Below are 26,043 nucleotides of genomic sequence, written 5' to 3' on the forward strand. Positions count from 1 at the left end.
AGCAACCACATGGTGGCTCACAACCATCTGTAATGGGATCTAATGCCCTCTTCTGGTGTGTCTGAAGAGAGCAATGGTGTACTCATACACATAAAAAAAATACATAACAGGCTTACTTTGGCTCACAGTTGGAAAGAACTGTCTGTCATGGGTGGGGAGATGAGCTGATTTAGTTTAGGCTTAAATTTTTCTCAACCTGGCTTTTAATAATATTTCCTAAATGCTTTAACCACCTTTCTTTTTTTTTTTCATTGTGTTTAGCATGCAACTTTATTAAAAACACGTAAACGGAATATGAAAATACATTATATTAATATAATGCACAGAAATATAGCTTATTTAGAACGAGTAGGTTCAGTACTGGGTTACATTATAGAAATACCAAAATGCCTTAATTTATATTATATAGCACAATAAAACCCAGCAAGCATTCAATCTTTCAAGATGACTAGCATCTTCAACACAGAGAGCATAAGTTATCAAATTTATAATTATAATAAGCATTCGATTTATATTGGAAAGACAAAAATGTTCAAGGCTTTGTGAGAATATACAGCTATTTAGAGTTTGAGTATTAATCGGATAACGTTATCTCTCACATCAGGGTCACTGTAGTCTGTTAAGTCTTGGAGTTTCTGGTCAAACTCTTTTGCCTCCCGGAATATGGAAATAAGTTCAGATTTAGTGAACATTTCCTTAGTAAATAGTTTTGCCCTTTTTTTTAATTGGAAATTTATATTCTCAAATATTTCAATGATTTGAAGAATATTAGCTTTTGACTCATTCTTGTGAAAGAGAGCAACCAGTGAGGACATTACTTCAGCACTGATCAGTTCTCTTATATTCACTTGATTTTTTGAAAAACACAAAAGGACTCTTAAAATCTGAAACTTGATTTTGACACTTCCTTTGTTTAACAGTGAGATGAACATAATAGATAACCACGTGGTGACAATCAAATTTCACATTCAAGCTCACTAACAGCTTTAGTTCCTCCACTTGCACAGAGAAGTTCAAAGGACAACAGAGTATGTCCCTACAAACTTTATTTACATGTGCTTCGGTCTCTTTCACTTCTTTGGGGGTGTCAGGGTCGGCATTTATATTTAAAGTTCTAGGGTATTTCTTAGCATTTGGATTATTAACAAAATTTTCAATCATAACAGTAATACCAACATCATGAACAATATCTTTAGTAAATGGGTAAGCAGAACTGATCCCCATTATCATTGTAGCTATCTCATGAATAAACGGATCCCTCGTTAACTTAAGTAGGGCAACAGGTTTATCAAACTCAACAGGCTCTAAACTAAAGGTATGGGATTTACAGTGGCAAGTATTTGGATTGGGTCCATACTTTTCTTTTTCCTGGATTTGGTTTTTCAAATCAGCTAAAGTCTGGAAGTAAGGTCCCCCATAAGGTGGGATCTTGGTCAAAGGTCGAATACCCAGGAGAGTTTCAATTAAGGTTGCAACCAGAGTCCAGTTCCCATCTGGAGGTAAAGATGGCTGCAGTTCCTCAATGGGGACCAGGATAATAAACCTGCCCCTTAACCATGCTGCAGCTTTTATTTTTTTTTTTTTTATTTTAAAGCATAGTCGAATGTATCTGGGGGTTCAGGTTCTTCCTCAACCTTTGGTGGGGACTGATAAACTTGAAGAGGAATTTCTTCTTTAGGCCAGAACTAGGACCCTACACTAGGCTCTTCTAGAGTCCAAAACCAGGAGCACACATAATCTTCATCCTCATCAGTGGTGTTGATGACAATACTAGCTTTGTCCCCAGCCCTGGATTTGACACAGACCTCTTTCTTTATCTCAGGCTTGTGCTTAATACTGCATCTATCAGTAGCCTTGACAGAGCCCTTGACAGATGCCTCAGTTCCAGTGTCAACCTTGACTTCAGACTTGGTTACAGTAATGACCACAGACGTAGGCAGAGCATCTGACTTGGTGTGAGGCACTAAAGCAGGCTCTGCCAGGAGTTCTGTCTTAGCCTGAGCCATGACTCTAGCATTAGTCTTATCTTTCTTTATTTTTTTTTTACTTTCCAGGTCACAGTCTTGGGCTCAGTAGAAATGGCTGGCTGTGTCCTGGCCACTGCTTCATCCCTAGCCTCAGCCTGGTTTCCCCCATTCTTCTTTTGGTTTTGCCTTAACTGCTTTAGTGGTCTGATGCCGCAGACCCTCTGGGTGCCTGTGTCTGCGTGGAATGGGTCTCTCGAGCAGGTGGGCAAAGCGTAGGATTAAATTGACAAACAGACACACACAGGAGAGGTTGTGTAGAATCTGAATGTAATGTCAGGTTGAGCCTCAGACTTTTTATATTTCAGAAAATTCCAGGGGCTATATGTCACACCAGACAAGGTACACTGAAATTAACCAGAATCAAGAGAATGGAATTTGCAGGAACTAGATAAATGTTTACAATAGAGATTAGCAGCCCTGCCTAGGATCAGCCTAGTGCCAGGCAAGAATTTCACACTTTAGTGTTATAAGCACCAGGGGGGTTTACTCTTGGCAGGCCTCAAGAATAATGTAGTGTCTCGGACCCCTAAATTCCTAGGCCTTGTTAAATTTTATCTTGTCTGGAGAATCCCCATTTATCAGGAGAGTATATTAACTTGCTCTTGGCATGGAATGTAGCCTGTACTAAAGATTTTTATCTCAGTGAGATTCCCAGGCTCTTTCTGCAGACCAATTGAGTTACTGGCTCTGTTTTATTGTAGTGCTTAATTAGTTACTGAATAGGTTAAACTCCTTGCTGTTATCTGGGCTCTTGGAACACTGGGGGAGGCTTTAGCTATGTCAGAATTCAATCTTAAAAGGCACCTATAGTAGGGTAATACTAAATAGAGAGCACGTGGATCCATACACTAGACTAACTCGGGAGTGGAAAATTAATTTTATGGGTTAGGGGGAACGCCAGACTCCAGGAGGGAGTTTCCTTGAAACTCTTTTCCTCATGAGATAGTTTCCAAGCTTTCGCCTGTCAAGCTGACTCCACCAGAGTGCGTGGCAGCCTGATTCTTGGCTTTTCTTTTAGCATTGGCAGGGCTATTGGTTCCAGGTTTTGAGGAAGCCCCTGACTCTTCTCTAGCTTTCCTTTTAGTTTTAGAGCCAAACATGGTTCGAGAGAAAGGCAAAGCTAAATATAAATATGCCCCTGTCTCAACCTTGCCCAAAAGTGAGCCCCAAGTAGGTGTTTTCATATAAAGTCCAGTAGTCATTCAGCCCCCTTTCCAACTACAGTTTCTGCCAATCATATAGACAGCATGCTGAGGAAGCTCACTCAAGATAAAGGATAGCTGTTCTTGGGAGCAGGCCTGTGGAGGGTGGTGGTCTTCAGCCACTCCAAGGCCATCAGATCTGTCACTGAAGTTGGACCTGCACTCTTGCCAAGAAATTGTCTCCTCCTTTCTCTGTTTCCACTGGCGACAAGCCATGCAGCAGATCTGGCAAACCTGTTCTGCTTGAATCCAAGGCTGTTTTCTTATGTGTGTTCTCTCCAGCTGCACCTTCCCACACAGAAAGGAGGCAGGCAAATGCCATAGGCAGTCCACCGCAGGGAGCAGAGACAATGGCTGCAACTGTACTTAGGGGCTTGCCAGGAGCTTGGGATGTAGGACAAGATGAAGGGCCATGACTTGCAAATTACTGTCACCTTTCGGTACCGACTCCTCTCTCCGGTCCCTCATGAAGCGACTACATAGCTACCTACATCTACCAGGATGCCTTTAACCACCTTTCTATCCTACCATTCACCAGAGGTAATGTGAAAAAAGGATATTAGGATTCAGGCAAAGTGGACATGTTTAGAAATTGTTCTTTGGAGTAAATCCCATTTGCACTGTCAGATTATCAATTCAGTTAACAAGTCAACAACAGAAGCTCAATACACTTACAAATACTTCAGCAATCTATAAACAGTTCAGTTTGGCAGAGACTAGATACAAAAAACCAATCAGCAGTGGTGGCACACCTTGCAGGAACAGCCAGGACTCAGCCAAATTGACATGAGTCAGCAGGAGAAATTTGGAAAACTAGGAACACTAGAAGCTCTCAACTGTGCCTTTCTCAACAAATTGAAGATCAAGAAGTGTTACAAAGCTAGTTCTACAGGCAAGTACCTCTCACGGTCCACTGAGTTCTATTTATACTCCCCGAAACCATCAGGTGTCTTGCCTCAGCACATGAGTCTGTCTTAGCATAACTCCATGTTAGTCTTTACCAGCTGACATCACTCTATCTATCAACTGGAGTCCGAGGATACAACAAAAAGCTGCCAGCACACCACCAGGAGTTTTGGTGCATTTCCCTTTATAGAGCCCTGACGGACGAAAGGAGCTCTACAACATATGTAAGATGAATCAATATATGCCTGGAATGAGTGAAGAATACTTCATCATGAGTTCTTTCATATGTTCACTCTAGCAAAACACCCTTTCTCCTGTGTCTGCTTTAACAAAATGTTCCTTCACATGTCTCCTTTAGCAAACCATATTTTTAACAATATCTGCTCCAGAAAAGCATTAATTCATGTGTTTACCCCACCAAAGCAGCATCTGCCAACACAACGATTTTCCAAAGAATCCCTAAGTTTCCACTTCAGTATAGCATCTCTGTGGCAGCAGTTTGTGAGGCTGCTGGCTCTGCTCTCAGCCAATCAGGAGTCTGAGAACCAGGAATGCAGTGCTCACCTGGCTCCCCCCATCCCCTCTTGTATTTAGTCCATGGCTACAATCTAAGATTATAGCGCCACCTTCCTTTAGTTAAATCTATCATCTAATGCCTTTGAAGTCATGCCCAAAGGTTTGTCTTTTAGATGACCCTAAATCCACTCACCTTGACTATGGAGATTAACCATCACAGATAGTCTATGAGAAACAAGAGCAGCTATGGTTGATTGATTGATTGATTGATTGATTGACTAATATATTGATAGATTGATTGATTTGTGCCTTGCTCAGAAGAGGATAAAAAGGACCTAAAGGGAGGACTTCAGCTATAATAGAGTCCAACCAAAACCTGTTCACAGCGGGCCATTCCCGAGTGAATCTGCTGTTTGTTGGAGTTGCTGTGTACTGCAGACACTGGGTGCTGCAGCTGCTTCCTGTGCTATGGGGGCAGATGCTGGAGGCTCATTTTGCAGGCACCTGGCAAGGAGCCTACAAGACACAGAAATGCCATGCTTTCCCTTCATGCTGCTCTACTGACATCTACTGGCCAAGCTTCAGTGTCAGCTGGCAAAGAACAGATCACTAAGGGCTCAGGATCATTTCTGAAGCTTAGATGCAGTATAAATAATTTCTCACACAACAGGAGCAGTACCTGGACTTTTTATCAAACAGAAAAATCAGAGGGAAATCACAACTCTATAAATATAAAAATATGATGGTATTGCTACACTGCAATGCTCATGAAGTACTTTGGCTCTTTTGCTTTGTAATCAGTACATTAAAGAGACATTCACACATTTCAAAGATTGTTTAAATTCTGACATCTAGACTTATGGTGGCATGAACATATGGTGAATTTAGGTGTGCAATTAAGACCTTGCATCATGTTGCTGGAGAGAAGGCTCAGTGCTTAAGAGCACTGACTGCTCTTCCAGAGGTCCTGAATTCAATTCCCAGCAACCACATGGTGGCTCACAACCATCTATAATGAGATCTGACAACTTCTTCTGGTGTGTCTGAAGACAGCTACAGTTCAACATTCTTAACATCAGTGAAATGCAAAGCAAAACTACTTTGACATTTCATCATATACCTGTCAGAATATCTAAGATCTATAAGACAGGTGATAGAGTATAACTTTAATTTTTTCAATGCCTGCCTTTAAAGATGGTCCATAAATGTTTTAGCCTCCCTTCTAATCCATCACCCACCAGAAGTAGTGGGAAGGAAAGGATATGGGGGAAGTAAACCTGTTTCAAAATGGTTCTTTGGAGTAAATCCCATCTGCATTGTCAGAAAATCAACAGTTCAGTTCCCAGCATAGCGGAGGCAACTGAATACACCCACAAACAATTCATGGATATTCCAGCAGTCCAGTTTGGTAGAGTCAGAACAGCAAACACAATCAGCAGCAATGACCCTACCTAGCAGAACAGGCAGGCCTCGGCCTACTTGGCACAAGTCAGCTGGACAAGGGCCAACCAGAATGCCAGGAAAAGTTCTCTGCAACAAAGTGAAGACCAGCAAAGACTCAAGACCAACACGGTGCATAGCACTCTACATGCAAGCCAAACTCTAGTCACAGTCCATTGAGTCCTATTTATACTCCCTCCAAGCATCACATATCCTCCATGGGGCTTCCCTCACCACCTGTCTTAACAGAGCAGTGAGACTCTCTCAGCTGACATCAATCTGCCAATTAATTGGCCTGAGTACACAGAAGTAGCAAGAAGCTATCAACATACCAGGAAAAGTTTTTTTGGTACATATCTCTCTATGAAGTCCTGACAAAAGGAGCTCAACTATACAATGTAAGGCAGACCAATGCATGCATGTCATTAGCAAAGAATCCATCACATATTCTTTCATGTGCTTGCTTTAGCAGAATATTCTTTCACCTGTATCTGCTTCAGTGAAATGTTCCTTCACATGTTTGCCCCAGCAAAACGCCATCAGACACAACTGACTTTGCAAAGAACCTTAGAGTTTCTACTTCAATAGACTAAGGAGATAGGGGTGGGAGCAAATAGTTACTGGATACAAAATAAATAGTTGTGGATAGATGGGATGCTGGGGTAAGAGGATCTAATGGGGAGGTGGAAGGGAGAGGGAGATGAAGGAGGAAATACATGGAGAGACTGCTAAAATTAAGGGCTATATTGGGGTAGTATGGAAACCTAATACATAAGATTCTAAATGATCACAACTGTAAGCTCCACTGAGGACCAATCAGAATAATGGCCAGTTAGACCTGTTCTGTCTATTAGGGAAAACAGCTTGAGTCAGAGCCGACCACCAGGCAGCACATCCTGCACCTGTACATGAGCTCGCTGTGGCTTTTCCTTCATAAGCCGGCCCTGAGAGATGTTCAGCATCATAGCTCAGCACCCAGATACTGAGCTGTGGCTCTATTGATCAGTATTAGGGTGTATATTCCATAAATCATCGCTGTCTTACTGAGATTGGTTTCCATGTGGTTTGTGGGCAACTCCTGAACCCACAAACCCAACAGTCACATCTTAAGCTTATTGTGTGGAGATGATTGGCTCAATTGTCACCAGGAAAATTTTTACCAAATTTTGGGTTTAAATATGCCTAAAATAAACTAATTGGTGTCAGACTCTTTAAGTTTGAACTCTTAAACTTGTTAAACCAAATTTCTTCCTTGCCTCCCACAGATCATCTCTCTGCTTACCATGGTTGTCTCAGAGATTACAACAGTGATATTTTATTTACCGTATCATTATCGGTAAGAAACCTGTTTGTTTTCTAAAGAGAGACAAAAGGTGAGTGGATCCACCTCACTCATAAGTGAGGAGAGATGGGGAGGAACTCGGAGTAACCTTCTCAGGATATACTTTGGGAGAAAAAAGTCTATTTTCAATAAAAGGAAAAACCATAGAGAGATGACTGCATGTTTCCTTGCTTGTCCTGAGCTCAACTTCTCCACTCTGATACAGTCAAGGATGCACCACCCGCCACTCCAATCCAACACAGAGAATCTTTGGTTGAGACTCAGCTTGGATGATGAGTAGAGGCTGACTGCGGACATTTCCCATTTCATTTCATACAGCTGACATCAGGGAGGCTGCTTGCCCTTCCTAGACTTGTCTATGGAAGTGACAGGGACAGGTGGGTGTGTAATGGAAAGATGAACTCCTGGGATTTGCATCTCTAGAGTACTGTTTTCCACCTCAGACCCACCTCTGTGGCCTGGTATCCTGGAAGCAGTGTCTGGGGACTTGATGCTTACTGTAAATCCTTTTGCTGGTTCTGTTGACAACATCCTTCTGAGTCCAGCTGGGGGAGACTAAGTCAGCAATTCTCAGTCTTTCAGCACAGGATCTCTACACACTTAGAATGTGAAGGGACCTCAATGTAATTCTGCTTATGTGGATTTTATCAAACCATACTGACCAGGCCTTGAACTGAGAGCTTTGAGACATTTGGCTTATTGAAGATATTGTAACTACTTGCTTATAAGTAAGATGTATTAAAAGAGAATTAACTATTTTTCAATGCATAATTATGTTGCATAGAATACACGTTTTATTTTTTGGTGCTTACATTCTGGCAAGGACCTTTATCTTTTTCATCAGTTAGTAGATTGTTTCTTCTTCTAAAACATCTTTTTATTTAATTTAAGAAAATTCACCTTAACAGAAACATGAAGGCTATATATATATATTTATGTGTTTGTTAGTGTGTGTGTCTGTGTGTCTGTCTGTCTGTCTTTGTCTCTGTCTCTATCTCTATGTGTGTGTGTGCATCTGTTTGTCCCTGTCTTTCAGTCTCTGTCTATTTCTCTGTCCCTGTCTCTGTGGATGTTTATTAGTGTGTCAGGGGACAGTAATAGAATATTCAGCTGCCTGTATATGACAAAGAGAAACCATAAATACTGGAAGTGTAATTAGAGAAGGCTGTGGCTAGCAAGTCTATGCTGGAAATCCAGTTCTGGTCCTTTGCAAGAACAGCAAGTGCCTTTCATTGCTGAGTCATCTCAGCAGCCACAGGAGATTATATTTCTTCATATTTAATAATTGTAATAAAATTTTATTTTAAGAAATTTAAAATAATTTATGAACTAATTAATTTTTATTAATATCATTAGAATATTTTGGAAGATGGGATATAGTTATATAAACTACCCTGGCCTGGGACTTGTTATGAAAATCAAGGTGGTTTGGAACACCAAGATCCCTTTGCATCTGCCTTCTCTATGCTGAGCTTAATGGCAAAAGGTCTGGGCTAGAGAAATATATCTCAGCAGGTAAGAGCACTGGCTGGTCTTCCAGGGAAACCGTGTGGGATTCCTAGTATCCACATGGCTACTCAAAATGCTCTATGACTGCAGTCTACTGGGACCCCAACCTCCTTTCTGGAGAGATTAGGGTACAGTGACCTGCATAATGACAAGATGCCCAAGCAGGATCCACTCCACTGGGCTCCTTGCAGAGTTTGCCTTTGATGCATTACTAAATTTGCACGTGTCACACTTCTTCAAGGTTGTTTTCCCGGTTGGACTTGCAACATCATTGGATCATTTGATGTCTTCTGCCTCTATATCCATGGGAGAGCACTGTACATGGCATATGTACTGTGTCCATAAATGTTATTCTTAAAGGAGGTCAAGGTTTGACCAAGACCTTAAATGTTTAAGTATTCACACGTTTAAATAAAAATGATCAAGACAGTCAGTTGTAAATTGTAAAAAAATCAGTTTTATAGGCTTTCCCTTGCTCTGAATAATGACATAAGGACCTTTATAATTATTAATAAAACTAGGTACAATAGCTGGGCAAATTCTAAGCTATTCTAATCCTGGAATGCTGGCCTAGGCCCCGTCTCAGCCATATGGCCTGTTACCTGCCATCTTAGCCAAGCTCCTCCCTGCTTCTTTATCTATATCCTCATTTCACACACACACACACACACACACACACACACACACACACACACACCTTCACACTGGCTCCGAAATTGCAGCCTTTTCCTCTCCTGCCCAGATATCATGTGTTCAGTTCTAATATTATTGTCCATGAAGAACATGATGGAAAACATTTTATAAAATACTGAGTCAGGTGATACTTCATAATAGTGACAATACCAAAGTCTGGGCGACAACCAGGTATCTGGGTACAGAAATCAGAATTTGAATACACAGTGCACAAAATTATCCACCAACCAGTCGATATCACCACAAATTTCCCATAAAAATTTTAAGTCTAAGAAGTTATTAAATTTATGGTGAAGAATTCAAGTGTCCAGAATTAAAAGTATTCCTTTGAGGGTTGAGTTTTTAATCCCTGTTTAGCTGAATAGAGAAGGATTGGTGGACTATGGATGGCTTCATACTGTACATTAGAGGCCTGAGAATATATTCATTAATTATATTCCAAAGGAGTGCAGGGAGAGGAGAACCAGAAGCTTCGAATGACAATGTCAGGGTTGTTCTCTATTTTAGAAAAATCCTCATTTTAAAGATTTTCTTTGTGTAGTTTCCTGTTACATTATTCAGACCTGGTGGACAGGAGTCCAGAGCTGGTGACATACCCAAATGTTTGTAGGTTACCATAATCCTCCATTACTTTCATTCCCAATGTAAACGAATCTAATGTTTTGCCATTGATTCTGTTAGGTGGGAATGGATGGAGGCTAAGGCTGTTCAAAAAACTCTTCAATACCTTTTAATTTTTATCAAAAAAATAATGTTTAAAATTCTATTTACAAAAGTCATATTTTGGAACAGCACATGGTCATTTCATGACTCTCATCCAAGACCATGAGAAACTACATGAGATCCATGTATGTCAATACAACAATAACCACAACACAGTCATAACCAGAGCAAAAGTGCACACTGAAAGTGAACACTTAATAACTGTCTATGTTACTTGATAAGTTCCTGCCATTTCTTATAGACATGGATGAGTTAAAATACTTTACAATTTCAAAGAAGGCTTCCTTATCCCTGAACAGACCTGTTATGCCAGAACATGAAAGGTAGGGGTAGACATATTAGGAGTTCAAGGATCAGCGACCAATGATAATGAGAGGACACACATGCACAGTCTGAAAGAACCTCCATAAATTAACCTGGGACAAATTAGGTAAGTGGTATCACAAGAGGTGAGTAATGGCCAGAAATTTCCAGTTTATGAATGAAGGAAATTTTTTTTAAATGAAGAACTAGAGAAGGGAGCACGGGGAAACTACTAATTTCTATATTTAACCCTAAATCTCATGTTAAAATTCTAAAAATGAACCTGGAGAATATGAGGGAAATCTCATTACTGGCTTGCTTCTCCTTCAAATATGACTACATTTAATAAATTCCTTTTCCTACATTTTACTATAGGTGTCTCTTTCATTGTTTTTTGTTGATCTTTTTTGTTTTTTTGTTTTTGTATTTGCAGATCTTTGGTCATTAAAATTGTCAGAGAGCAGGCTTTAGCACTAAACCTTCTGATGATAGTACCACACTTAAATTGTGTGTGCTCAAAGACCCAGGGTTTGGGGACCATCAAAGACACACCCCTGTTGCTGCAAGGAACTAGAGACATCCTGAGGAGAAAGATCACAGATACCTATTCAGTACTAAAGATGGGCCTCATACCATGTAGATACAGAAAACAAAAACAGAAGGCAGAGATGCCCACTTCCTAAGGATGGTGGACAATATAACACACAAGGATAGTTCAGTAAAATGTGCAATGAAAAAGTCTCTGCAACTTCAGTAATAGCTGTCTGAATTCAAAATGATCTACAGACATCTCTAATTATACTGGTAAAGTTCTCAAGAATGGCCTAACCAGTGCCTTTATATCAGTGGATCTAAACCAGAGGTCGGCAACTGCCTTGGCAAACCTCTGTATCCAAAAATACTTACATTGAGATTAAAATACAAATGACAGTTGTGAAGTAGCAAAAAGGGTAATTTGACGGTCAGAGGTCACCACAGCGTGAGGAACTGTTTTAAAGGATTCCAGCATTAGGAAGGTTGAAAACCACTGCCTTGGATAATGCACTGAGTCACATATGTCAGCAGCAGTAGGAAGCCCATTAATAAGAAATCAGAAAACAAAACAGGTGATCACTAGGGAATTGCTGAACCTTGTTCCAAGACTCCCAAGAGGGATACCTCACCTCCAGGCAAATCATAGGCTGCAGAATACTGGAAGCTGACATCTCAGAACATCATTTCCAGCCCTGAGCCCAGAGCCTCTGACCAGGACTGAATTGTGACCAGACAGGAATGAACTCAGAGTCACATCACTGCAAGTGACATGAACAGAGGTTTTGCAAACTTCACAGAACTCTACAGCAGCCAATCTAGACACTCCTCATTTACAGATAATGGATCTCATTCCAGATAGCTGAATAAAGGACCTGCCTAAGGAACAACTATTTCTCCAAAATGTTGAACCTGCGTCTGCTGCCACACAGGATTTGTAGAACTCTTCTTCCTTCCCAGCCTGGACTCCTTTGCAGTCTAGTTAGAAATGAAGTGTTCCTCCCACAACATGAAATTTTTAAAAAGTCCATTCATCAGCAACTGATCCCTTACCCAGTTGACTACAACAAGGATATATCTAAGCTCCCAAGATAACATTAGTGATTTTGAGTACAAGAATTCATTACAGTCAACTTAAGGGTTTCTTATCGCTTCCAAAGTTTTCTATGGAAAATATGTGGCCATATTAATGACTGACATCTTCACAATTTGTATGTAAAGGATTTAGACAAAAAACATCATACTTTGGAGTAACATTCATAGACGTAGCATTCATTCAGTGTACAAGATTCTCCTCTGGATGTGAATGCAGCCAATAATGGAGGATTCAATGATGTTTGATGTCCTCAGTGTGGACAACCTTGAGGAAGTACCGCCTGTGCACATTTAGTGACTTATCAATGAAAAAAATTTACAATTATCCCACTTGGTGGGCAAATTCCTTTTATTCTGAGCATTTTGGAGCCAGTAGCATGGATATCTGTGTCCTAGGCCAGCCTGGTAAACATAGCCACTTTCAGAGCAGCCAGGCTACGTACTGAGGTGCTGTTTCAAAAAAAAAAGAAAAAAGTAATATGAAGGGCCCTTGTTGCTCTTGTAGTAAACCAGGGTTGACTTCCCAGCACTTGAGTCTGGCAGGCCACATGTTCCTTAACTCCAGATCCAGGGTTTCTGACTACCTCTTCTAGAATCTATATGAGTACCTGCCCCTGAAATACACACAGAGACACACAAAATTCATACAAATAAAAGAGTCTTAAAATTGTTTCTCTGAAAATATATATGTGCAACTTCATTTTTCTGCGTTTCATATATATGTATATCTCAGAAGACCCAAAATTGTATGATCTGTGGTGGGGAAGATGAAAATAAGAACACCCAGAAATGTGAAATATCCAAAACAATCTTCGAGTGGCGTTTACCATCTCAGAAAATTGTTCTTTCTCTTTTCATTCAGCTTACATGCAAATAGTAATCAATATCTGCATTGAATCAAAAAAAATCTCAAAATGTCCAGTTCCTACCATAATAGATATGGATTGCGACAAACACAAGCACAGTCACCACAGAAGGCTACACAAAGCCTAAGCGTGTACAGAGTTTCTAACAATGAAATGTTAGACAATTGTTGACTTACAGGCCTCTGAGCTAGGAACCAAGGATGTTGTAACTTGGACCAGAAGGACAGACTAGTGCTTAGACACTGATGCCACAGTACAAAGCTGTAGAGAACTGTTGCAAGTTGGGGAATTAGTACCCTAGAAATCTCCCACACCCAGGAATCGATCTCTCCAAGACCCACCCCATCAGGTCTACGTCACTGCCTTTGGGAAATCTAAGAGAAGCCAATCAGCATCAGCCACATCAGGTTATAAAGTGAAGACAGACTAGTCCTGATTGAGACTCCACTCATCAGAGAGGATGAGGAACCCTGGATGCTGCACACTCCTCCTCCTCTTGGTGGCCATGGACCTGATCCAGTATTGTGCAGGTGGGTGTGGGACTGGAGGGAATTGGCCTTTTGGGGAGCAGGAAATAGCACCTGGAATCCTCATTTCTGCATCTTCTCCCTTGCCTAACCAGACCCTCGCTGATCCCCTAGCTGGATCACCCCTGACCCTCTCCTGCACCTCAGGTCCATAGGCATACCACCACCCCTGCTCTGTTCCCTACCAACCTGCTCTGAGTCCACGCTAAAGAGTCAGCATTTCAATGTGCATCACCCACAGGCTCACACTGGCTGCAGACTTTCAACGCTGTGATTTTGGAGCCTGGCATGGTTAATTCCCGGTTCGTCCACATTGGCTATGTAGACTCTATAGAGTATCAGAGATATGACAGCAAAGAACCAATTGCAGTTTTGCTACCTCGGGTTGCATGGATGGAGCAGGTGCCAATGACATATTGGACCAGTGAGACAGCAAGCGTTGCGGAATTGTCACAGCTAGACAGACGAATTCTTCACTTCATGGTGAACAAAAATGAACAAAGAATGGACGGTGAGTCACCTCAGCTCTGAGGTCATGACAAATCAATGTCCTCGTGGTCTGACCCCAATAAGCTCCACTCTAGCTCCCCAAGTCAGAGATTCATCCATAGTCGAAGGGACCCCTGGAAGCCTTTGACCAGAAAGAACCACAAATTGTGATCTAGTTAAGGTTTAATTTGGGGACAAAATCCCGAGGGTTGGTGGTAAGAAGACTCACAGTGATCAGGGGCTGAATGGGGGTGGGGCAGATTATCACACCCTGCAGGAAGTGTATGGCTGCAATGTGGCTAATGATGGGAGCTTCCTCGGCGGTCACTTCCGGCTCACCTACTATGGCTATGATGACTTATACCTGAATGAGAACCTGAGCTCCTGGATTGCACATGGAAACGCAGCTGAATATGTGAAGAGCAGGTGGGACGGTGAAGGTGATGCAGAAAGGTGGAAGACTTACCTGCAAGGAGTGTGCGTGGAAAGGCTTCTTAGATACATGGTCCTTGGAAAGGAAGCATTGCTGCGCTCCGGTAAGAGAGGCCCTTGCCAACCCCTTCTGCTTTCTGACATTGTAGCTCCTGCCTCCCTGAGGCCTCCTCCTCAGCAGGGAGCAGCTGGAATGCTTACACTGTCTTGCATCAAAGGGGAAAGAGAGCTCCTCGGTGTCCTGACTCAACATGAGAGAGGGACTCTCCAGAGGATTCAGCCTTCTCCCAGGACAGTTCAGTGTGTCCATTAACAGCAGTTCCCTTCCATCTGCATTGTGTATCATGGCCTCTCTCAGACCTGATCACTGTCCATGTATGATGACATTGAATGTCTGACTCGAGGGTTGCTGAGTCCCTCAGAACCCCTCCACAGTCAGAACTAGAAGGCTATTTGCCTAGAGGGAGACCCAGAGTCTGTTGTTCTGTGTTGGCGCAAGGTTAAATATTCCAAGGAATAGAACATCCAGATCCTGAGTGTAGGCTTCTGTGTGGACTCTGCTCCCTCCCTCATCCAAGTCTACCATCCTTTCCAGGGCTGGTCCCATGAGCACTGCTCAGGCCCCAGGAGCAGTGCAAAATACCTGAATTTTCCAATTGTTCCCCTCAGATGCCCCCCGAACACATGTGACCCACCATGTAAGACCTGAAGGGAATGTCACCCTGAGGTGCTGGGCCCTGGGCTTCTACCCAGCTGACATAACCATGACTTGGAAGAGGGATGGGAACAACCACACCCAAGACATGGAGCTGCCAGACACCAGGCCTGCAGGGGATGGAACCTTCCAGAAGTGGGCAGCTGTGGTGGTTCCTTCTGGAGAAGAGCTGAGATACACATGTCATGTGCACCATAAAGGGTTACCTGAGCCTCTCAAGCTGAAATGGGGTAAGGAGTGGGTGTGAGCACACACTCTGCTGTTGGGAAAATTGTGAGCTCTTTGAAGAACCAGAGCAGAATCAGGGTTGAGAGCTAGGGTTAGACTCCTTACTCTTCCTCCTTTTTCCATCCTCAGAGCCTCCACACACCATCCCCATCATAGCAATTCTCATCGGCCTGGTTCTTGGAACTTTGGTGGTGGGAACTGTGGTCATTTTTCTGGTGTGGAAGAAATAAAGGTAAGAAAGGGATTGGGGTCTTAGTTCCTGTCTCCCTAGAGATTTCAAGGCCAAGGTAAAAAAGTACCCTGACTCATTAGAGGAAAGATGTATTCCCTCAGGCACTGGAGCTGGTGTGCTGACATTAACTCTATCATGAAGCATAAAGGAAATATAGAAAGATCCACTGCCTCTTGATGGAGGTGATGGAGACCTGATTCTGATTCCTTACAGACAGAGAAATGTCACAGAGAAGTTCCCTGCTGACAACAGACCTACAGAAGGCCATTAAGTCATCTTTACATACACTCTTCCATTGTGTTTTCTCCTGCATCTATGGAGGTGCAGTCACAGTTCAAGAAACTTACCTGGAGTTTGAACAGGAGATTCTTCTACTCCCACAACTTTATTGCTTCCACAGTCTCTCACTGGCTGCCCTCTTCCCACATTAGGGAAATAGACATCTATAATTTGTCTGCCAGTAATTAAGTAGGAGAAGGTTTCTGAGCCCCTTGCAATAGGGAAGACGGGTACTCATTGTGTGTGCTCACACATTTTCTCTCTAGGCCCTATGGCTGTGGGCCCTTAACAGGTCTTATGCTGCATTGCCATAGGCATGGACAGTGCCCAGAGATCTGATGCATCTCTCCCAGTAGGATAGGAAGTACTCGAAGAACATGTTCCTGAGCTGGGATTACTTGCTAGACTGGAATTATTGTTGGTATGGATGCCTGTTTGTTATCATGGTTTAATAGTCACCAATCAGAATTTGTTTTTCGTTATTTCCTTCCATAGTATGAGATGCAATCTTCTGTGACTTCAAAAGCTCCTGACTTTTCTTTCAATGGCTGACACCTGTGTCCAGGTCTCTGTCTCCTGTCAGGAGAGGCAGGTCTGGGAGACTGACATCAGAAACTGACCTTCAGTTTCCAGTGAGCTGTAAATTTATTTCTCCAAGTTTAACAAGAGGATTTTGTTAATTTCTTATTGTTTGACTTCTTCTCATGGTGTATTTAATGAGTAAACCCAATCAAAGCAAGACGAATAACATAGCAAATCTGTCTTGAGAAGTTGAAATCCATTCATTGGGTCTTCTCTATCTTTTTCTGAGTGCCATTCTTTCTCTTCAACCTCATATTTAAATCTGTTCATTTCTCTTCCCAATAAACTTGAAATTTGATTCATACTGGTTGGCTTAATTTTTTTTCTTTCCAAGTGAAGACTCTTATCTTCACTTAAGTAGAGATTTCTTGTAAGTGACACTTTTATTTACTCAGATTATAATATAAGATGAAAGCTGAACATTAGCTGTGGGAATATGTTGCTTGGACTGAGACCAGAGCATGTCCTTTTCTGTCCTAAATATTCCCTAGGCTTATGCCTGAAAGCTTCCAGCCTCCGTACAACCTAATCTTCCAAGCTGACTTATTCAATCCCGCTTTTCTCAGATTATGACTGAATTGCTTTATTGTCCTCATACTAACTTTGGCAATCTATTCTAAATATTCTGGCTCTTTCTCATTCTCTGGCTACTTCTGTCTTCAACTGTGCCTTGCAATGTTCTCTCTATAATCTAACTTTGTAAAACTGTCATGATAAAACTGCAATACACACACCTCATACCACACCACACTTTTCCTCCTTCCTGCTGTTCTCATGAGAGTTGAGCGTAATCCTATTTCTGACTTGTTCTTTCAAATCTTTCTCTACTTCATCATTCTGTCTGGCCCTCAAATAGATGTCACTTTCAGATATGTTTGCTTACTTCTAAAACTAACCTTGCCTTAATTGCTGGGGATTTAAAGTGTATACTAATGGTGTGTCTGCATTTCAGCTGGATTAAATCTTTGGATAGGATCCCTTGCAAGAGCAACCATGTTGCTGCATTAAAATTCCTCTACAATTTCTAAACAGAAGACCTTTACACATGCACCAGGGAGCTGTCTACCCTACATAAAACTGGGACTGCCCTTGTTCCTGCTGACCCAAAGGACTCTCTGAAACAACATTGGCCAGGTTGCTTGTCTGAGCTGCTCTTTTGCTTTGCCTGTCACCTACAACCCTTCCCCTAAAACTATATGAATATCCAGAGAGGGGTTTGTTTTATTTTTGTGGTTGTTTATCATTGGTATGCTTGTGTTTGTAACACTTGTATGTCTAGTGCCCATGAGTGTCAGAGGAGGGCCTCAGGTACCCTACAATGGGGGTTACAGGCAGCTGTGAACTGTCATGGAGACATTAGAAACCAAACACAAGTTCTCTGGCATAACAACCAGTGTTCTTACCAAATAATAAGTACCAAGAGCTCCTAGCAACTAAGCACTCTTTCTGCCCTTTAATTGTGTATGTGTGTGTTTTTGTTGTGTTTATGTCTCCTTCTGTTTATGTGACTATGTGTAAGGGGAAGAGAGAAAGAGAGAAGAGAGAGATGGGATATGAATATTTGTGTACAGGAATACAGTGCCCTTGGATGGTAGAAGAAAGCAGTGGAGCCCCAGGAGATGGCATTTCAGAAAGTTGTGAACTTCCTTATTAAGCATGCTGAGAACCAAACTCAGATTCCTAGGATATGCTCTTAACCACTGAACCATCCTTCTGACTCTTTGAGTCAGAACTGCACTACATAGTTTTCAAACACTTCCCAATAGCAGTGAGAGACACAGGTATTGTATAAGAGAAAGATTAACTTCAGAGAACTAGGAATCACTACAACATTATTTCTCACACAGACCAAATATTAGACATGGAATTCTCCTAGGAGTAGTGTTTGGGTACTACTTTCTTTAACCAGATCCATGTCATCCTGGTCCTTTCACAAGCCCTGGGCAGTCCCAGCACAGTGCCCAATAAGTCAGTAATTCTCAATCAGTTCATGGAAAAATGCCCATACATGCTTAGGGTTTATATAGGTCTCAATAATAAATATGCTCATGTGTATTGTATCAATTTATATTGACTGCATTAGGAAGTGTAAGTCTTACAATATTTACTTCATTAAAGACGATATCGAATAACCGTAATCTGAGGACAAACATGGGACTCAGTGACCCAGGGCCATCAAGGTAGTTATTAATGGCTGTCAAAATTACATCAGAAATTAACTGAAACTCAAGGGACTAGGTAACCTTGGGAGGTGTGTGTCTGCCTGATTGTTTCTTCTCGTTGTTCTTGTCATTCTCATTATTGTTGTTGTTGTTGTTCTTCTTCTTCTTCTCCTCCTCCTCCTCCTCCTCCTCCTTCTTACTCTTCCTCTTCCTCACTAACTCTTGAGGTGGAAAGACCCACGTTTTATTTAACTTTGTACTTATTCCTTCTGAAATTCACTACATGCACCACAATCCCTTTCATACCCACCCTCTTTCCATTCAAACTCTCCCTCCTAAAAGAAAAAGAGGGAAAGAAGCCCATTGTGAAAACTGTAGTGTATCACAATGTGTCTCACGGTATATTTGTCCATACATTTTTATTTGCAATATTTCATTGGAACTGCTCATTAGTTTGGGTCAAAACCTCTGGCTTCTGCTATACTATCAATACTGGGTCTTCACCAGGAATCCTGTTGGATACTGTGTTGTTGACCTGTGTCAAGAAGATCTTGCAGCTTGAGATCTGTTGGTCAACCCCTTCACATGCTTCATAGATGGAATATATGTTGGGGTGGGCCAACTCAAAGCCCTGGATCTTTGCCTTGATCTTATCTGAGTTGGTAGTTTAAACTGCCAGATATTCTGCACCATCACCATTAGGACAGGTTCTCCATCACTGCCCACAGCTAGCACACCCAGAGCTATACCCAGCAAGAGACAGAGTTAGCTCTCCTGCACTCATGCCCTTGGAGCAGGTTTGCCTGCACCCATGCCAGTAGGGCTCTATTGTATTGTCCAGGCAAGGTGCAGGACCTAGTTTGCCAAAAATTGCAGCTAGTGAGGAACAGAGCCAGCTTCATGACCTTGGGGCCAGCTCTCCTCACCTGCCACAGGTGGCAAGAGATAAAGGGAGGGCCTCTTTCCCTCAACCACAGCACTGCATGGCAGATGTGTGGCAGAGCCAGCTTTCCCATGCTCACACACTTGGGACATGCTCACCCACAATCCCTGCAAACAAACTACCAGTAACCTGTGCTTCCTGGGGGAGGTATGTGGCCTGATCTCCTGGGTACTGCAACTGCTGAGGTTCAGGGCCATCTTTCCTGCTCTCAGGCATTTAGGCCAGCTCTCTCAGGATGCCCAGGTCAACATGGCCAAATCCACAGGGCCCTCAGATAACAACATGGCCCCAGGTGGCAGCCCAAACCAGGGATATCCACTAGCTATTGATGGTAATATATTCCCTCTCCTGCAGGGCCAGGAATCTGGATGTGACGCTCTACAGCAACATGGGCCAGGAACTCAAGATAGCTGTTCCTCACGACTCTCAAGTCTCTAGTTCTGACTCTGTTCATTGTTCACACATCCTTCTGCTAATTTTTCTCTTCCTTCTCTCCACCATGTACTTGCTTATCTTAGTCTCACCTGGGGCCTCTGGGTATCTGGGTATTTGGGGTCATGTCCGGAGTACTATGCTCTGCCTCTGTTTGGCACTGAGCAGGGGTCATCTTGGGCTTGCTCTGTCCAGCAAGGACACAGGATGGTAGTCTGGGGATCATCTTTGGCCTGGGGGGAAGACACACTTTTAATCTGGATCTTCTGAATCAGACAGATACACCTTTATACTGAGCCAAATCTTCTGCTGGCAGCCCCAGCCCCTATAAAGAACACGGAAGAAGGAATGTTTACTACCTCCCCTCACTCTGGCTGGAATCCATTCCTTCACTACCATTAGAGTCTACCTCAGGATTCTGGTGTATACAGAAGACCCAATGAGACATCCAGTCTCATGACTTGAACATCTACTGGATTCTTGTACTTTCCTTTAACTAGACAGTGATTTTTATACTAGCTGAACCACAGCCTGTAAAACACTCTAATAAATACCCTTTATATACACACATGCACATACTCATACATAGATATGCAAATATACACATACATAATATATACACACGTAAAATGTACAAACATATATTTATTCTGTAAGTTCTCTTTCTATAGAGAACCTGAACTAATATTGCCTTATTTTGCGGAATGAGTGTCTGTGAGCCCTGATCCCCATGGCTTTTGTTCAGGACAGAGGATTCTAAAAGACTCTCTCTGTTTGTAATATTAGAGCTTGTATCTCAAATGCATAAGGAAATTATGGGCAAGGTCATAGAGGGAACTTCACCAAATGATATAGCCAAAAGTAATTTGTGCACACAAACACACACACACATATCCTGGTTGACACACTTCAGTTAGCAAGAGCCGCTAGCAAAGAATGGAGCTACAGTGGCCAAATGTAACGTTAGTATAGATACGTTCTTTCCCAGACCAATGGACTATGATGGATTTAGTTTTTGCTCTCATTTTGGCAGGTGTTGGGGATATCCACGCTGGACTCTTAGGTCTTAATGGTGCCTCTAACATAGTATCACTTCTGCACAGGACTTGGCAGAGTTCTGTTTCAATATGTCCTTGATGGGAGTGACCTTGTCTTAGTGTACAATATCTACACAATCTCACTGATTTGTACACATGAATAGAACAGCTATCCATGCATGGTTGTGTATGGTGCTTAAAATTAACTGGGAGTTTATAACCACCTTTGATTATTTAATTCCCAAATAAAAGATACAAAATCTTTACATTCATAATAAGCCTTAAAATCACTAGAGCTGGGAAGATTTCAACCTTCTATGCTATTTTGTCTACCTCACTATCAATAACCTGTAGATATGACTGCCCGTGTTCTATCTGAGCTGCTCCTATTCCAACTGGCTGGCCCTCAAGGCCATGCTCTTATGATCTACCCACCTCAAGATGTCTTCTTCTCCCTTCTTCTCTCTCTCCTTTTTTCCTTATCATCTCTCCTCAGACCCAAGCTCAGCAACTGTAACAATGTCTACTTCTCTTCTTGCACTACTACAGGCTTTCCTATGTTTATTTAATCTAGAGTTTTAAATAAGGAACAAAGTGGCAGAGCATCACGTGGTGTATGTGTGGATTCCTTTGTCCCTGAGGATCTATCCACCTGGGAGCAATCAATCTTGGGGGCCAGTATTTAGCTTTACAATCCATAGCAAACAACCTAACTTCAACAGTGGAACCTTAATCCCAGCACTTGGGAGGCAGAAGTAGCAGCAGGTGAATCCCTGTGATTGTGTCCCAAGCCTTGTCTACACAGCAAGTTCCAGAACATCCAAGGGTGCCTAATGAGGCATTGATAAAATTAACAAAATAATAAAATTAATTAGAGCAGCTTTTCACATGTCAATCATACTTCCATAAAAAATGATTTAAAGGCTGGATTTTATTCTAAAAGAGTCCTAGAATTCTTGGTTATAAGAAGAGAGCCGGGTTCAAACTAAATTGTTACTTTATAAGACTTCTCCAGAAAGCCATGCATAAATAAAATCCAGCCTTTAACTCGTTTTTTCTTGAAGTATGGTTGACATGTGAAAAGCTGCTCTGATTTATTTTATTAACTTGTTAATTTTATCAATGCTTCATTAGGCACCCTTGGATGTTCTGGAACTTGCTCTGTAGACAAGGCTTGGGACACAATGTTGCCTGAGCTCCTGGCACACTGTCAATATCTAGTGTGTTGCTTGGGTTAGGTCACGTTAATCAGGACACAGGGGATACAGAGTAACCGTGCTTTACTGAATTTTCCATCATCTTTTATAGTCAAGCAAAATAAAGATTTCCCACAGATTCCAAGTCTCACCAGCTTCTGTTTCTGAAGCCATAGTTTATCTGGGTTCAAGGTGACCCAAGCATCCTTGAAGACTGAGATATTTGTCAGCAGTCCAAAGCTATTATGGGTTTCCTAGATTAACTAAAACGAAGTGTCTCATGAGAAAATTATCATGGAGGCCACTTCCTCAGGCATGCAGCTCACTTGGCAGACATTAGTGTTCTCTGCTAAGAAAGTATGTTTTCTCAGTGTCCCAGTATGCTGGGATTTACAGATATCCTTAAGTCACATCACAGCTAGTAAGCTGCAGCAGTCACCTCATACCATTTCTCTACAGCACACAGTGCTCAATATCTGCTGGCCAAACTTACAGGACTCTTTTTTCTCTCTCTCTCTTTTTTATTAGGTATTTTCCTCGTTTACATTTCCAATGCTATCCCAAAAGTCCCCCATACCCACCCCCCAATGCCCTACCCACCCACTCCCCCTTTTTGGCCCTGGCATTCCCCTGTAAGGGGCATATAAAGTTTGCAAGTCCAAAGGGCCTCTCTTTCCAGTGATGGCTGACTAGGCCATCTTTTGATACATATGCAGCTAGAGACAAAAGCTCCGGCGTACTGGATAGTTCATATTGTTGTTCCACCTATAGGGTTGCAGTTCCCTTTAGCTCCTTGGTACTTTCTCTAGCTCCTCCATTGGGGGCCGTGTGACCCATCCAATAGCTGACTGTGAGCATCCACTTCTGTGTTTGCTAGGCCCCGGCATAGTCTCACAAGAGACAGCTATATCTGGGTCTTTTCAGCAAAATCTTGCTAGTGTATGCAATGGTGTCAGCGTTTGGAAGCTGGTTATGGGATGGATACCTGGATATGGCAATCACTAGATGGTCCATCCTTTCATCACAGCTCCAAATTTTGTCTCTGTAACTCCTTCCATGGGTGTTTTGTTCCCATTTCTAAGGGGGGGGGGGCAAAGTGTCCACACTTTGGTCTTCGTTCTTCTTGAGTTTCATGTGTTTAGCAAATTGTATCTTATATCTTGGGTATCCTAAGTTTTTGGGCTAATATCCACTTATCAGTGAGTACATATTGTGTGAGTTCCTTTGTGATTGGGTTACCTCACTCAATATGATGCCCTCCAGGTCCATCCATTTGGTTAGGAATTTCATAAATTCATTCTTTTTAATAGCTGAGTAGTACTCCATTGTGTAAATGTACCACATTTTCTGTATCCATTCCTCTGTTGAGGGACATCTGGGTTCTTTCCAGCTTCTGGCTATTATAAATAAGGCTGCTATGAACATAGTGGAGCATGTGTCCTTCTTACCGGTTGGGACATCTTCTGGATATATGCCCAGGAGAGGTATTGCGTGATCCTCCTGTAGTACTATGTCCAATTTTCTGAGGAACCGCCAGACTGATTTCCAGAGTGGTTGTACAAGCTTGCAATCCCACCAACAATGGAGGAGTGTTCCTCTTTCTCCACATCCTCGCCAGCATCTGCTGTCACCTGAATATTTGATCTTAGCCATTCTGACTGGTGTGAGGTGGAACCTCAGGGTTGTTTTGATTTGCATTTCCCTGATGATTAAGGATGTTGAACATTTTTTCAGGTGCTTCTCTGCCATTCAGTATTCCTCAGGTGAGAATTCTTTGTTCGGTTCTGAGCCCCCCCTTTTTTTCCCCCCAGAGGGTAAAGTTTATTTCTAAGTCCACAGATGTGAGGAAACTATAGACTGTGGCAAGCGGTGCCAGGAAGTGCCATGTTGTACTTGCAGAGACACTTCACGCTCTTCAGATGTCAGCTCCTTCATCAACACAATGGCAGTGCCACTCTCCAGGTTCTTAAGTGATTATGTAGTGGGCACTAATTTTACATATTATTTCCAATAAAGAAGTTTCCCTCACAGCAGCTCACCAGTGCTAGTTGACCTACTGAAAGAAAGTAAGATAATATTCTAGATGCAGCTACCCAGGGATACATCATACATGTACTGATTCTGAATTTCTTGGGGAAAAAAAAAAGCAGACAAGAAGGCTTGTTGTGGCAGAGAGAGGCAAAGATGCATCCTATGGAAACTAAACATAAGCCCATACATAACACCCTAAGGAAAATTGTGTAACTTCAGCCTAGAAACCGGAGTAAGCAACTGGCTGTGAATGTTCTGACAGTTGGATTCTAATCACTTGACAAAAACCAGAAAATTATTTCACAGCATGCACTTTAGTACGTCCCAGTTGAAGAAAATTTGCCTGAAATGTTTACCCATCTCTTCCCTTTACACTGCTTACTGTAAGCTATTGGGTAATAAGGATAGGAACCTAAGGTTGGCAGCCTGAAGGCAGAATTTCCCAGAATATAATCTGAAAATGGACGGATTCCATGCAGTCTTTTTTTTTTCTTTCCATTTTTTATTAGGTATTTAGCTCATTTACATTTCCAATGCTATACCAAAAGTCCCCCATACCCACCCACCCCCACTCCCCTACCCGCCCACTCCCCCTTTTTGGCCCTGGCGTTCCCCTGTTCTGGGGCATATAAAGTTTGCGTGTCCAATGCTGAGCCCCATTTTTTAATGGGGTTATTTCATTTTCTGGAGTCCACCTTCTTGAGTTCTTTATATATATTGGATATTACTTCCCTATCCAATTTGGGATAGGTAAAGATCCTTTCCCAATCCTTACAGGACTCTTAACCAATGAGCCTTTTCTCTAGTCCCAGGCTTCCTCTTCATTTTATTGAATAAGAATACTTCTGATTAATAAATTATTAATAATGTAATTACTAAGAAATTATTGTGAAACAACTTTTTAAAATATTGAGCAGCTCTAAAAACAACTTTTATTACAATGATATTTCTCAAAATTTTCCAATTCACTTTGATTGATAGTGTGATGGTTTATATATTCTTGGGCCAGGGAGTGGCACCATTTGGAGGTGTGACCTGGTTGGAGTAGGTATGCCTCTGTGGGTGTGGGCTTAAGATCCTCACCCTAGTTGCCTAGGAGTCAGTCTTCTGCTAGCAGCCTTTGGATGAAGATGTAGAACACTCAGTTCTGCCTGTGCCATGCCTGCCTGGATGCTGCCATGCTCTCACCTTGATGATGATAATGGACTGAACCTCTGAAACTGTAAGCCAGCCCCAATTAAATGTTGTTTTTTATAAGACTTGCCTTGGTCATGGTGTCTGTTCACAGCAGTAAAACCCTAACTAAGACAGATAGGTTGAGAGATAATATATTTTGTCGCTATGGGTGTGACACTTGTCAATAACAAATCTACTGATTTTTGGCTTAGGCAAAAAATAGGAAGTGGAACATTTGGGAGGAGAGAAAATTCTGGACTAGAGCCAGGCAGGATATTTGCCTGGAGAAGGTGTGAAAAGTTGGATGTTTGATACCTGAGAACAGGTAACCAGCTGTGTGGCAAAAATGTAGACTAAAATAAATGGGTTACTCTAAGTTTTGATCTAGCCAGAGAAGAGCCTAGCTATATTGTCAAAGCATGTGTAAAT

General features: G+C 42.1%; 1 protein-coding gene and 1 pseudogene across 2 annotated transcripts; one reads left to right on the top strand and one right to left on the bottom strand.

Annotated features, from left to right (window-relative positions):
* On the bottom strand, positions 561-2,006 carry Gm8878 (predicted gene 8878; annotated as a pseudogene).
* On the top strand, positions 13,614-16,939 carry H2-M10.5 (histocompatibility 2, M region locus 10.5). 2 transcript variants are annotated; one of them, NM_177637.3, is made up of 6 exons: positions 13,614-13,683; positions 13,922-14,191; positions 14,430-14,705; positions 15,271-15,546; positions 15,674-15,776; positions 16,551-16,939. In NM_177637.3, the coding sequence occupies exons 1-5, from the start codon at positions 13,614-13,616 to the stop codon at positions 15,772-15,774; spliced, it is 993 nt and encodes a 330-aa protein (NP_808305.2). In that variant the 3' UTR covers positions 15,775-15,776; positions 16,551-16,939. The 2 variants fall into 2 exon arrangements, with proteins under 2 accessions (NP_808305.2, XP_030105592.1); XM_030249732.1 differs by lacking the exon at positions 16,551-16,939 and having other exon boundaries at positions 14,051-14,191; positions 15,674-15,774.
* Positions 16,940-26,043: the final 9,104 nt, after the last annotated feature.

Source organism: Mus musculus, chromosome 17, assembly GCF_000001635.26.
Source record: "Mus musculus strain C57BL/6J chromosome 17, GRCm38.p6 C57BL/6J".
In the NCBI taxonomy this organism is placed as follows: Eukaryota; Metazoa; Chordata; class Mammalia; order Rodentia; family Muridae; genus Mus; species Mus musculus.